The 15,442-nt window shown below is 36.4% G+C and overlaps 1 protein-coding gene across 1 annotated transcript in view; it reads left to right on the top strand.

Moving 5' to 3' along the window:
• The window catches only part of E2F5 (E2F transcription factor 5), a 37,215-nt gene that overhangs the window by 5,868 nt on the left and 15,905 nt on the right, over positions 1-15,442 (top strand). Inside the window, exons 2-3 of the mRNA XM_078153343.1 lie at positions 11,331-11,440; positions 13,565-13,728. Of these exons, the coding sequence (XP_078009469.1) occupies positions 11,331-11,440; positions 13,565-13,728 (274 nt within the window). The remainder of the gene's footprint in view (positions 1-11,330; positions 11,441-13,564; positions 13,729-15,442) is intronic.

Here is a 15,442-nt window from a genome sequence, read left to right as displayed (position 1 = left end):
TTGGGCCAATCCTCTCATCAGTGATATTTTTGTACATATCCTTTGGTACACATCTAAAGGTATATCACCTTTGATATGGAAGCTTGCCCCACTACCAGCCAGCTCCACTCATCTGGATTTTCTGAACTTACAAGGTCATCTCTAGTCCTTAACATGTCTATCTTGGGACAAATGCACTGCTTAAGATCAGGAAAGAACAAATTCAAAGGCACAAAAGGCAGCCTTTTCTTCTTGCCCTAGGTGTTTCACAGGTGAAGTCACCATGCTGTCAGGATGGAGAAGGGGCCAGTATTTCCCTCTTCCCTTCCCCTTAATCCTCATAGTTAACGGGATTCTGGGTGGAGAAATTGAGAGCCAGCTGTAGTACTCTGTCTTCTGGCCACCACTATATATGTTTATGGCATCACCGAAAGTTTCTAGAGGAATTCCTGGTGCATGAGGTGGTCCATGTGTCCTAGTTTTCTCTGTTATATTTATATGTGTACGTTTCTCTTTTGGGTAAATTGTGAGCTTCTGGAGGGCAGGGCCTGCTTCAGTTTTGTCCTTATATCCCCGGTGCTGATTCATAGTCAGTGTTTAATAAATGTGTGTTTGATAGCATATCTTCATCCCAGTCTCCTATGGGCTTAAAAACTTAAAAAGGGCTTTAAAAACAGACAAATAATATTTGTATTCTGTACTTGGTAGTTGTGACCTTACAGGAGGTACATAGCACCACTTTGGAAGACCTAAAGAGTTGGGCTCAACATCTTTTCTCAAGAGGCCTTTTCCATTTATCTTCAGAAAGAAGAATTTTGTTGGTATTGCCTTCTCACATCAACCTATTATAATCATTCTCTTTTGTTTTCAGACCTTCAGAGTGGTATGATATTTGGCAGTGCTTTTGTAATACATTTAGTCTTTAATCTATACTTTTTCATGCAGATTTAACAAAAGCATTCATTTAATTCTTGTTTAACATACTTAAGCAGACTTAATCTCATCCATACCATTACTGTAGTACTTTAAATGCAGTTAAGCTCCTGACAAAATGCTCAGAGATTTCATTCATTCATTTTACAAACATTGAATGCTTGCTATAATTCAATGCAGTGTGCTAGACCCTGGAAGAGATACAAAAATTAATACAGTCAATCCTCAACTTTCACTAGAAGAATTCACAAAAGTCAAAAATAAATTAAACCTGGGAAATAGGGGATTAGGTTCCCATATCACCAAAAACTAATCTTTTGCTAGGGATTGCCAAAATTACACTTTTCTTCATATAATTTTTTATAGAAAAGCATTAATTCTGATAATATGCACTTTTCCACATAGTAACCATGAAAATAACCCATAAAATGAAGTACATAGGATAAAATTGGTAACATGCAGAACATTTTTCCTCACTAGTACTTCCCTAGATCTGACCTTTTGTGCTAATACCTCAATTTTTAAAATTTCACAGATCCATTTGGAGTATTTTCTATATACATTTTTATTACACTCTTTAGTTTCTCATTTTGACAACATTGCTTTTGTCATGGAGATTTTTTGCACAGTCCTTCTGCCAATTTTGTCTTCAATTATTCCTTCCATTTTCTTGATATACCAGTCTTAGACGTGTTAGTGGTTATAAGGCATAAAAAAGGAATGAAAAGAATAAGCGTTGGTAGTGAAAAAGCAAAAATATCTCTAGTGGCTGCTGATATAACTTCATGTCTAGAGAATATGAGATGCTCGATAAATGGCTTATATCAAGGTTGCAATGTTATAAAATACCTCCTTTCCCAATATAGCATTTTTATATTATAAGATTTTTAATGTTATAATAAGATCAGGAAAAACTGATAGAGAAACACCATTTATGATAAAAAATATATCAGATACTTTTGTGTTAATTTACTGAAACAGATAAAAGGCCTGTATATTAAGACAACTTCAGAACAACTTTGGCAGAAATTAACGAAGAACTCAATTGAGGAATAGCCTCTATTATGGTGACAAAACCAGTATCGTAAAAGTGTCTATCCTTTCAGATTATATTTTCAGTTTAAAAGAATGTCAATCAAGATACCAGTGGGCTGCTTTACAAAATTAGAATGAATAAAAATCATGTGAAAAATAATATGGCCAAATATATCAAGAGGTACTATGAAAAAAAATGATGAGAAATTCACACTGTCAGAGCTTTAAAAATAAATCTACTTTAATTAGTAACTAGGAAAAAATGTCTTGAGGGAAAAAAGGAGAATCTAAGGGTAGGACCTAGTATGAGAATTTAATCAGTGTTTAATCAAGCCACAATTTTTTAAAATGGAGGAGTGACAGTGGCATATTAGAAAGAGTATTGTATTTAGAGCCCAGTAGAACTGGATTTAAATTCCAGCTTTGAGACTTACCAGCTGTGTGACTGTAGGTCCTTGATTCTTAAACTTTTTTTTTTGCTCATGTTTTGTTTTTTCCTCATTTTACCATGAGGAATTTTGTGGTCATTGAACCGTAGCTGTTGGTAAATAATTTAACCTTTTGGGTCTCAGTTTTCTCACCTGCTAACTTAGTGGTATTGGACTATATCATCTTAAGTGTTCTTTTCCAGTTGTAACATTTTGTGATCTATGAATCTATGAATTTATGAATGATGAAATAAAAATCCTTGGGAAAAAATAGTAGTTTCTTTTGTTTTTAATGAGTTTAGATTAGGGGTTCTTAACCTAAGGTCATATCCATTTCAATACCCATTTGAATTTAGATGGGGAAAAAATTACATTATTTATTTTCACTAACCTCTAAATGAGTTTTTACTTCAATTATTTAAAAACATGGAATTCATCAGATTGCTAAAGGAGTGCAGAATGGCAAAAAAAAAAAAAAAGATTAAGAACCCTTGGGTTAGATCCATATTTTATACAACATACTACAGTAAATTTTTACAATTAAACATGAAATCATTAACTTTTAGAAAACAATATTATTCCTCTCAGCTGTGAAGAGAAGAATTTGTATTAAATGAGAATGTGACTGTTACATTCTGTCCTGTTTGTTTTTATCAGATAGTGTTTGTGGGTATAGTGGGCTGCAATAAATAACTGAAGAAGTTGAAAGAATGTGACTCAAGGATGTCATGAAGGAATTGTACAAAAGGAAGAGAAGATGGACTGTCCCCTAGTCAAAATGAAGCATGAAAAGTGGACAGCCAAAATGCTCCATTGGTATTCTCACAATGTTGGGAGAAAGTGAGGAGAGCTACTAGCATGTTGGGTGGAGGATCCACTGTGGAAAAGTTATGGAAGAACATGGATGAATGTTGCACAAGATGGGCATGCATGAATGAGTTTCTGCCTCCACCATTGGAAAAAAAACTTAACAGATAATAAGATCATAGCTCCAATTGAGTATTTCAGAACTGTTTGGGATACTAGAATGCCTTAAAAATTGCACAGGGGGAAGGAGTGGCAAAGAGGAATTTTATTGTTGTAATAAGTTTTAAGAACTCTTTCCTCCCAACCAGATCTAGGTTGCTGGAGGAAGATGGCTAGAAGGACAACTGTTTGTCACAGTAAAGAAAATGTGGGTCTTGGATTGTGGAAGACCTTAGTTTGCTGGCTTTTTCTTTCTTTTTCTTTTTTTTTTGGTGAGGCAATTGGGGTTAAGTGATTTGTCCAGCTAGTAAATGTCAAGCGTCTGAGGCCAGATTCGAACTCAGGTCCTGACTCCAAAGCCGGAGTTCTAACCACTACACCACTTATCTGTCCCTAAGACCTTAGTTTGAATCCCACCTTGAATCCCCCACCCATACTAGTTATGTAATCCTGAGCAAATCACTTGACCTCTGTTTGACTCAGTTTCCTCATCTTTAAAATGGGGATAATAATAACACCTATTCCCAGGGTTATTGTGAGTATCAAATGAGAGTCATTGTCAAAATGAAGAGCATTTCATTGGATTTTGGGCTTTAAAAAATAAATATCATGTGTGTATATAAATAATAATATTTGGGGATGGCATGTTGTATTAAGAAATCAAATTCCTAGATAGCAGGATTTGAAATGAAGCATTTGATACTGGCCCTCTTGTGCTAAAATAGCAAGGGGAGGGGAGAGTGTTTTGCGTGCATAAGAGAAAAAAGGAGGGTATAGTATATTGCCTTTTGTCCCCTTTAGTTGCCGTTCTTTTTTTTCTCTTTCACTGCCAGATGTCATGAATGAGCTGTCTATACCCACTGCCTCCGTTTTCTTTAATCCACTCTTACCACTTTATTCCAGGTACTTTTCTTTCTAACACTATCTCTCAAAGAGCTCATCCATTCTCACATCACTTGTCACTTCTATATTGACTGCCACATCTGTGTATCCAACCTTTTTTGCAGATTGCTAATCTCATGTCTAGTTATTGAACGATTTTTTCTTGAACGTCTTTTCATTAACCCAGACCAAGCATATCTCATCACCCAGGTACTCTCACATTGTAATTCCATCTCTTTTTTTTTTTTTTTTTTTTTTTTGGTGAGGAAAGCAGGGTTGAGTGACTTGCCCAGGGTCACACAGCTAGTAATTATCAAGTATCTGCCACCTGATTTGAATTCAGGTCCTCCTGACTCAAAGGCCTGAGCTTATCCACTGCGCCACCTAGCTGCCCTCATACTGTAATTCCTAAGCATTTTTGTGTTTATTTCTGTACAGCTGTATTTAGTGTTTATGTTTCTATTGTGATGCTGTGTATTCTCATTTATTTGTATTGTTTTCTCTAGTATGGTATATGTTCTCCTAGGACAGAGACTTGGTAACTTTTATCAGCCTCTAAGTCCCTACAATAATTCTAGTTACAAATTATATACTTATGTGGTGTTGAGTATCAGAAGCTAATAAATCCCTGTTTTGCAATAGAAAAACTGTAGAAGATATTTCCCAAGGTATCATATACCATATTAATGAAGAAGGTAGCTAATCAGTTTGTCATTTCCATGAATTATCCTTATATAAAAAAATAAATAATGTTTCATAGGCAAGATGGTTTCACTTTCTTCTTTAAAATGAGGTGGTGGTACTGTGTGGTCCCTTAAGGTCCCCTTCCAGCTCTGAATCTATGATCCTGTGATGCAGTGAAAAGAATAGAGGCTCTGGGTCAGGAAAACGGGTTCAATCCTGGCACTTAAAAAGCTGCATAATTCCAGACAAGTAATTCCAATAATTTCCTAGGACTTACCTGATGAGTCATAGTTAGGTTTTGATCAGTGGCTTCCTGTTGCCTCTTAGATCAAATATGGATTCCTTTGTTTAGCATTTAAAATTATTTGAAACCTAACCCAAGCCCAGTGCCCTATCTACTGTGCCTCTATATATGAAGGCATGCTAGTGAGCTCAACAGAATTCTAATATAAAAGAAATTGGACAACCTCTAAAGGTTCTAAGTCTAAAAGAATTTTGGCCTGGAGTTATTGGAATGTTGCTGTATTGTTGAGAAGCTTAATTGTGGAGACCCATGATCAAATAGGGTTTGGAGGCTGTAAACAAGATATGAATACTATTGAAGAAATAATACTAAGTTGAGTTGTACCAACAATTGATATTACTAAATAGTAAGAAATATAAAATTGATATGCTCTTCTAACTTTTTAAGGTGAAAATAAAAGAACCATAACCCTTTGCTAAGCAAGCCAAGGATAAATAGAATTTGCAGTGATTCATTAAAATGCATGTTATAATATTCAAACTGGCAAGCTGTTGCTATGGTGTTTATAGCTTTTGTATTGTGTACATGCTTGGAGAGCTTTGTGTAACCTTTTTAAGAGCTCCTGTTTTACAGGGAAGTAACCAGAGGAGGGAATTTTATACAGATCACTTTATAGTAGGCCAATATTGCCTATTAAAACTGTAGTAGGAAATGAGCTATTTAGCCAAAATTGTGCATTGAATATACCCAAAGTTCGAGAAGCATCAAGAAAATTAAGCTTTGGCTCTAAAAAATGACCTCCCCTCAATTATATTAAAAACTGAGTTTCTGAATGGGGAACAGAGACTGGAAGCATCTTTTTTTCTTTGTTTTTTTTCCCTCTGCCCCTAGGATCATAGGCTTTTGTCAATCAGTCTGTCAAAAAACACTTACAAGTATCTACAATGTTCCAGGCACTTTGCTAGGTATACGGACAATGAAAGTGGTACAGTCCTAGTCCTTAGGAGTTTATGTTCTACTGGGAGATAAAACCTATTTGAAGAGAAATAAATACTGCATAGATGCAAAATAATAGATACACAGTGATAGAGGCTTTACAAAATCCCTTTGTTAAAATGCTTAACATTTGGGAAAATTAGAAAACGCCTTTTGAAAGAGGTAACACGAGCTAAGATAGCCCCCAGTCACCAAGTGATAGCTCTGGCTGTGGCCATTTGGCAGTATACTGCTACCTATCTTCACAATTCCCTTTGTTTTTCTTTCCTTAAAAATTGAAAGATTCTACAGGAAAGAGCCAAGATGGAAGAAAAAAGGCAGGGACTTCCCTGACCTTCCCAAATTCCCCTCCAAACAGCTTTAAATAACTCCTCAAAACAAATACTGGAGTGGCAGAACCCACAAAAGGACAAGTAAAACAGTTTTCCAGCCAAAGACAACTTAGAAGTTTGGCAGGGAATGTCTGTTGCACCCGGGTGAAAATGGAGCACAGGCTACATCAGTGTAGGTGGCACCCCAGCAAACCAGGAGCAGATCTTGGGCAACTGAATCATCAGTGTCAGCAGCTGCTTCTAGAGTTCTCACCCCACAGACAGTAAAGGAGTCAGACAACTGGGCAGCAGGAGATTACATACATCCCTTTGTTAGAACTAGGAGCAAGACTCTGTTGCATTGCCCATACTTGGATCTGGGTCACAGTGCTGGGGGGAGGAGGAGCATTAGCACAGCAGAGTTTGTGGCCACAGGGGAGTGAGGACACTGGTCGCAATTCCAGAGCAGAAAAGAGTACTTGGAGTTGTTCACAGAACAGAGCATAGGCCAAGAGAGAAGTAAGCATTTCTCCTTAGACTGTACCACCTTGGAAGAACTGAAAGCTTACAGACCCCAGAACTAGCTCTATGTAAAAAACCTGAAGCTTGGGACAGTGCCTCCTCCACCCTGGAGCAGAGCCCAACTTTAATATAAAGTTTAAAGCCAAGAAATAGTCTAGGAAAACAAACAAACAATAGAAAAAGATCCTGACCATAGAAAGTTAACTATGGCAACAAGGAAGATGAAAACACAAACTCGGAATACAACGAAGTCAAAACTGCTGTATCCAAAGCCTCAAAGAAAAATTTTAATTGATCTCAGGCCCAAAATGAATTCCTGGAAGAGCTCAAAAAGGATTTTAAAAATCAAATAACAGAAATAGAGGAAAAATTGGGGAAAGAAATAGAAATGAGTGATGCAAGAAAATAATGAAAAAATGAGTCAACAGCTTGGTAAAGAAGACAGAAAAAAAGCTGAATAACACCTTAAAAAACAGAATAGGTCAAATGGTAAAAGAAGAACAAAAATCCAGTGAAGAGAAGATCTCATTAAACAGCAGAATTAGCCAAATTGGGGGGGAGGGGGAGAGAAAGAGCTACAGAAATTCATTGAAGAAAAGAATTTCTTAAAAAGTAGAAAAGTAGAATTGGCCAAATGAAAAAGGAGTTATAAAAACTTACTGAAGAAAATAATTTCTCAAAAATCAGAATTGGGTAAATGGAATTTGATAACTCCATGAAATAAATAAAACAGAATCAAAAGAATTGAAAAAAGAAAAGAAAATGAAAAATATCTCATTGGAAAATAGATCAAGGAGAGATCATTGAATTATTGGATTGCCTGAAAGCCGTGGTCCAAAAAAAAAAAAAAGCCTTGACATCATCTTTCAAGAAATTATGAAGGAAAACTGCATTGATATTCTAGATCCAGAAGATAAAACAGAAATTGAAAGAATCCACCAACTACCTCTTGAAAGAGATCACAAAATGAAAAATCCCAGGAATATTATAGCCAAAGCAGCCAGAAAGAAATAATTCAAGCATCGTGGAGCCACAGTCAGGATAACACAAGATTTAGCAACTTCTATATTAAACTGTTGGAGGCCTTGGAATATAATATTCCAGAGGGCAAAGGAGCTAGGATTATAACCAAGAATTATCTACCCAGCAAAAGTAAGTATATCCTCCAGGAGGGGGAAATAGATACTCAATAAAATAGAAGACTTTAAAGGATTCCTGGTGAAAAGGCCAGAGCTGAATAGAAAATTTGAGTTTCAAATACAAGACTCAAGAGAAACATAACATCATAAGAGACTTAGTAAAGTTAATTAAGCTGTTTACATTCCTGCATGGGAAGTTGTAACTCTTAAAGAACTTTTCTCATTTTTAGAGCAGTTAGAAGGCATCTACGTAGATAGAGGGCATCAGAGAGCATGGGTTTGAGTTGAATGTGATGGAATGATATCTTAAAAAAAAAAAAAGTAAAGGATGAGAAAGAGGAATGCATTGGGAGAAGGTGGGAATGGGGTAAATTATCTCACAAGAAAGAGGTGCAAAAGAGCTATTACAGTGAAGCAGAAGATGGATGTGATGGGAAACTCTTGAACCTTATCTCATCAGAATTGGCTCAGAAAGGGAATAATATTCATGCCCATTTGGGTATAGAAATATGTCTTACCCTACAAGAAAGTAGAAAGGGAAAGAAATGGGGAGAGGGGCGATAGAAGGGAGGGTGAATTGGGGGAGGCAGTAATCAGAAGCAAAATACTTTTCAGGATAGACAGGGTGAAAGGAAAATAAAATAAACAGGGGGAAATAGGACAAAGGTAAATAACAGTAATCATAACTGAAAAAAATTTCAGCAAGTTTCTCTAATAAAGACCTCATTTTTCAAGCATACAGAGAACTGAGTTAGTTTTGTAAAACTAAGATCCATTCCCCAATTGATAAATGGTCAAAGGATGTGATCAGGCGGTTTTCAGATTTTCAAACAAAGTAATCAAAGCTGTCTACAACTGTATGAAAAAATGCTCTAAGTAACTATTGATTAGAAAAATGCAAATTAAAGCAATTCTGAGGTGGCACCTCACACCTATCAGATTGGCTAATATGACAGATGTTGGAGGGGATGTAGGAAAATTGAAACCCTAAATACACTCTTGGTGGAGTTGTGAGCTGATCCAACCCATTCTGTAGAGCAATTTGGAAGTATGCCCAAAAGGCATAGTGTTTTCTTTCATAACTTGACTAACATGGAAATGTTTTGCATGACTGCATATGTATAACCTATATCAAATTGCTTATGTTCTCAGTGAAGGGAGAGGGGAGGGAGAGAATTTGGAACTCAAAATTTTTTTAAAGATGTTAAAAAATTGTTTTTAATTGAAAATTTGTGTTTATTTTTCATTTCACTTGAACCTGAAGCAAACTTGTTAAGTTCTACTATAAAGTAATGCCTTCTTTTCACTGAAGTTCTACTTAAGAGCTATTAGGAATATTATTGAGAATTGATCAGATAGATTTGAGGTATCACTGCTTATAAGTTTGAAATTGATCATAAAACCCAAAAGATAAATTTAAAGTTTGCAATTTAGAGTTTAAATTTTTGATCATTTCTGCTATGAAATTGGGCAGCTAGGGGCACAGCAGATAAAATATTCTGGGTCTGGAGCCAGGAAGACTCATCTTCTTAAGTTTAAATCTGGCGTCAGACTAGCTGTGTGACCCTGGTCAAGTTGCTTAACCCTGTTTGCCTCTGTGTCCTTATCTGTAAAATGATCTGGAGAAGGGAATGGCAAACCACTCCGATGTCTTTGCCAGGAAAACTCCAAAAGGGGTCACAGAGAGTCGTACACAACTGAAATGCTTGAACAACAAAAATTTTGAAATTACTGAACTCTCATGTAAGTACAGTAATCCTATGCTTAGTCAAATCTTGGTTTCTTTATAATAAAAGTAGCAATTTGTAGCACTTGAATTTTTTAAAATTTTATTAATTTATTTTGATTTATCAACAATCACTTCCATATGCTTTTGAGTTGAAAATTTTTCTCTTCCTTCCTCCCCCCTCACCCTCCCCAAGACAGCACACAATCTGATATAGGCTTTACATTTACATTCCCATTAAACATATTTTCACATTAGTGAAGTTGTAAGTAAAAATTAAAACCAATAGGAGGAACCAACAGAAAGATGAAACAAAACTCAACAGAAGGTAAAAATAAGTGATAGTGATTCAACTTTCATAGTTCTTTCTTTGGATGTGGACAGCATTTTCCATCCCGAGGCCTCTGGAGATGTCTTAGATCCTCATAATGCCGAGAAGGGTTCAGTTTAACAATCTTAGTCATTGCATAACGTGGCTGGTATTGTGTACAAAGTCCTCTTGGTTCTGTTCACGTCACTCAGCATCAGACCATATAAGTCTTTCCAGGTTTTTCTGAAGTCAGCCTGTTCATCATTTCTTATAGCACAATAGTATTCCATTACATTCATATACCACAGCTTGCTCAGCCATTCCCCAATTGATGGGCATCCTCTCAATTTCCAATTCTTTGCCACCACAAAAAGAGCTGCTATGAATATTTTTGTACATGTGGGTCCCTTTCCCATTTGTTTGATCTCTTTGGGGTATAGCCCTAGAAGTAGCACTTAAATTTTTTAAAGACTTTACCAGTATTATCTCATTTTAACTTCACAACAACCCAGAGAAGTAGGTGCTATTATTCCCTTTTTATAGATGAGGAAACCAAAGCGGACAGAAGTTAAGTGATTTGCAAAGCTGCTGTGTCTGAGGCTTAATTTGAACTAAGGTCTTCCTGACTCAGTCTCCACTAAAATTTTGTGTGTTTTGCATTGGCATTTCACTGTTGTTTTTGCTTTGTTTTAAAACATCAAATAAGAAGATATGATATACATCAAGACAATACAAATAATGTCTGGTACCCAGGATTTTTCCCAGTGTTTTTAACCTAAAAAATCATTTAAGTGGAAAGGTCTAACTTTGCCATCTAAATTTAACAACTGACTGTTCTAAAATTAGATCTTGTCACATCAATTGGAAAAGCAAGATAGATAGGAATTTTGTTCAGGTGAAGAAATATTTTTCCTAAAGTAGTGAGGAACATTCTGCATTTTTTATTTTGTCTTTATGTGCTTTGTAATGATGACACCTGATCTTTTTCTTCTCAACAACTATTGTCCATAAAGTGAATATTTCGTTAGTTTCTTTTGTGAACAGGGAAGACTTGAGCATATTGAGCTGTTGGATTAAATTTGAGATTGTATTCATACTATGATCTTAATAATCAACTTTTTACCTTAAAATACAAGTTGTTCTTTGTCTTTTTTTCCCCCTATTTTAAAAAACAGGCTGCAGATACTTTGGCTGTGCGGCAAAAAAGAAGAATTTATGATATTACCAATGTTTTGGAAGGAATCGATTTAATTGAAAAAAAGTCCAAAAATAGTATCCAGTGGAAGTAAGTTATAGACTGTCGTTATAGTCTGAAATTTTGATTCTTCTTCCCACTATCTCCAAAATCTGGTCCCAGCCTACATTCTTGAATTTACAGTCTACCACTTTGTTTTGTACCACTCTTCACAAGCATGAGCCTTCCACCCTGGCCAAACCAGTCTACTCTCTGACCTTCAAATATACATCTCATAATTCTGCCTCCGCCCTGGCGAATACCATTCACCTCAATCACAATGCTCTTTTCCCTTCTCTGTCTCTAAGTCCTCATCATCTTTCAAGACCAAACTCAAGTTCTACCCTGTGAAGAGTTTCCTGACTGTCATAGCTGATGGTGATCTTTTCCGTCTTTGAACTTCTTTCTAGAGCATATATTTTTTGTTAAATACATACACTCTTAGGAAAGGCAGTATGATGTGGTACACAGAGAGCTAATCTCGGAATGAAGATGAACTGGATACAGACTCTGCTGTTTATGTGACTTGGGGCAAACCACTTAAAGATTATAAATTGTAAAGTGGTTTCTGAACGGCACTGGAAAAGGGGAGTTACCTCACCATGGAACTATCTACATCAAAGAAATCAGAGGTCAAGTTGGTTTTTTTTGTTGGTTTTTTTTTTTAGTACATCCTGATACTGTGATTTTTTTGTTGCATTTTGTTTTTTGTTTTGTTTTGTTTTAGTTGTATATGATTTACCTACCCAACTGAAATTTTATTAACTCATTGGAAGGGACTTTTTTATCTTTATAAGCTGCCTTAAATGTAGTAAGTACTCAATACATACATAATCGATGGATCCCATGACTTGACGGGCTTATTTATTTACTTCATTTAACTCGTAGAGCCATCATGGCACAGTAGATTGGATTAGAGTCCTACATCTATACATGCTGGCTTTGTGACCCTGGACAAGGCACAACCCAGTTCTTGGTATCTCCAGGCAATTCCAGAGAACAAGAAGTTACCAGATTGGTTGCCCATCTATATCAGTGGAGGGGGGTTTCCATTCTAGAGGTTCCCTTAGTAAAATCTCAATTCCAGACCCTGTAAAAAAGTGGGACCAGAGTTCCCCTTCATTGCCTCATCATAGCATGTAGATGACCCTAGGCTCTCAAAGCACTGTCAGTGGAATGCAAGCTCTACCAGGTCCTGCTGTGCTGAGAAGAGTTTAAAAAAGGGCTTGGCGATGGATTTTATCTCTTTGACTACCAGTCTTTCTGAGTACAGATTGGTTTATTACTAAGCTGGATACAATTTGAAAGCATACTATTTAGGCATAGAGGGGTTGTGATCCACTTTGGAAAGTAGAGCACTCCTTCAGCAATGAAATTACAGGTCCAAATATTAAAGTTGAAATTTTTAACTTGTAATCAATTTCTAATCACTGTCCATTTCCAAGGGATAGGTCTTTCCCCTTGACCTAATCGATACTATGGTTAGTATTCTTAGGAAGAGTTCTAGCATCTCAAATGATAATGACTATCCAAAGTAAAATTATTTCAGAAACTGTAACACTTCTAAGAATTATTGGGAAATATGGAAATCTCTTATGATGTATATCAGCCTACATGGAAATTCTGCTAATAAGTATGTATGTATTGAGGCTTATGGACTATGATAATGAGTTTGTATAGTGCACATAGAAAAAAATGACAACAATCTGAATTATCTGTTTGGCCTCCCTACTTTTTAGCCAGGATTCCAATAAAAGACAAGCAAGGATGCATGGATTTTTCCAACGTACTGGAGTCTTTCTATAAAAGTCCGTATGGGTTTCATGCTGTCAGAGTGTGTTCAATTTAGCAAATATTTACCGTGTGCGCACTCTGTGCAAGGCTTTGTTATGAGATCCTTTTGGTAGCTCAGTGACTAATCCCCTTAGAATGGAGCCAAGTCTAACCTGCCATTGCAAAGCAAGTTGAGAGCTTAGAGCATATCAGCTCTTCACTGAAGGATTTTCTAAGTAAATATAATTCATATACATTATATATTCTAATGCTTTTGTGAATTTGACTTGATTTATGTCATATTATGGTGTGAACACTGTTATCATTGGCTTATGAATCAGTTAATCATTTTATTAATGGAATTAATTGAATTTAACCTAATAGATATTCTCTGTTTTTCAGAGGTGTAGGTGCTGGATGTAATACAAAGGAAGTTATTGATAGACTGAGATATCTCAAAGCAGAAATTGAGGACCTGGAGCTAAAAGAGAGAGAACTTGATCAACAGAAATTATGGCTACAGCAAAGCATCAAAAATGTTATGGATGACTCCATTAACAACAGATATCCTTTTATCTGAGTAACCTTATAGCCAAACTGCCACTTTGTGTATATGTATATATAGCAGAACTGCATTCAAGTGTAGGATATTTTCAGAAGGTAAATCTTTTAGGTGAAAGCTAACATTTACAATTACTCTTATAGTAATTTGTTTAGATACCTTTTTTTTTTTAATTTAAGTTTTGACTTGCCAACTTGCAAAGATAATGTCTGGCTAAATAAATTAGCTTTTGAATGGCATTATCTCATTACTTCACAAGTCAAAACTTCAGTTTTAAAAAACGGTCAGAAACAGAAGAAGAGGCAAGGAAAGACCCATTTCTTCAAAAAAGAATTTTTTGATTGTATCTTCCCTTGCCTCCTCTTCTAATTCCCATCTCCCCCACCTCCATCATCCAACCAGAACAGATCACCAGTTCTTAGAAGTTACGCATGCGTTATTGCAACCACAAGAGAGAATTTCCTTCTCAAATTTATAGTACTTTATAGAGTTTACAGAGTGCTTTGTGAAGTATGGCAAGGGTTGTTCCCCTCCCCCCCGAAGCAATTGGGATTAAGTGACTTGCCCAGAGTCACACAGCTAGTGAGTGTTATGTGTCTGAGGCTGGATTTGAACTCAGGTCCTCCTGACTCCAGGGCCAGTGCTCTATACACTGCACCACCTAGCTGTCCCAAGAATTCTTTTATAGATGATGAAACCAAGGCTTAGAAATGCTGTATGTCTTGATCACAGTCACACAGCTATCAATTGTCACGACCAGGACTTAAATCCAAGCCTTCTGAGCCCAAGGGCAGTGATATTTCCTCTATACTAATTGCCTCTTAAGATGTAAGCCAAATGTGTGCTAAAGAGGGACGATGGGCCTAGAATATTATAACATAAAAGGTGTTATTAAGTAATTATGTTCAGTGTCCTAAAATTAGGCATTCAGTTAGTGAGCATTTATCAGGCATGTATGTGTCAGACACTGTGCCAAGTGTTGGGGCTACAAAGAAAGGCAAAAGGCAGCTCCTGCTCTCGAGGAGCTTACAGTCTAAAGAGGAGAAGACATGGCAACAACTAGGTATAAACAAGCTACGTACAGGAAAAATTGGAGAGAATCAGCAGTCGAAACTGTCAAAATTCAGCACCTGTCTTAAGTTCTTGAACAATTATAATTCAAAATAAGAAATGTTGTTAACAAATTAATTTCATGATCCAGCTAACCACTAACCTGTGTTTGACACTTCCCCAAGTCTACCACTTTTTGAGGATGATTTTGTGGAGGACACGGTTGTTTTCCATGACATGAAATCTAAAAGGTTAGAGAAACGCAGCCAGCCCAAATTCTTACCTGCAGGTCCTAGGACTTTTCTAAAGTTTTGTTGAACATTATATTTTCTGTAGCTTTTTAATCTGTTCTAAAATTACCACTTTGGAGCTTCACCAAATACCTTTTAGTTCTTAATAGTCTGGGTTTTATAAACAAACCCATGAACACTCTATTTTTATTTTGAATATTCAACAATTTGATAGTTTGATCAATTTGATCGCCAGTCTTCAAGGTCATCACCACAACCACCCAGCCATCCCCATGGCACAGCCAACAAGATGGCTTCTGCTGGCACTCTCCACCCTCTTGTCACCCCAAAGCCTTAGCTGATCTACTTGTACCATTGACACTTCTGCACAATATTGTCTACCTTCTCTTCCCTAGTGCCTGGCAGACCTAAAACCCC

This window comes from Phascolarctos cinereus, unplaced genomic scaffold (assembly GCF_003287225.1).
Source record: "Phascolarctos cinereus isolate Bilbo 61053 unplaced genomic scaffold, phaCin_HiC Scaffold_4;HRSCAF=312, whole genome shotgun sequence".
NCBI lineage: Eukaryota > Metazoa > Chordata > Mammalia > Diprotodontia > Phascolarctidae > Phascolarctos > Phascolarctos cinereus.
The sequence above is the reverse complement of the archived record's forward strand: the minus strand, read 5'-3'. Positions and strand labels throughout refer to the sequence as shown.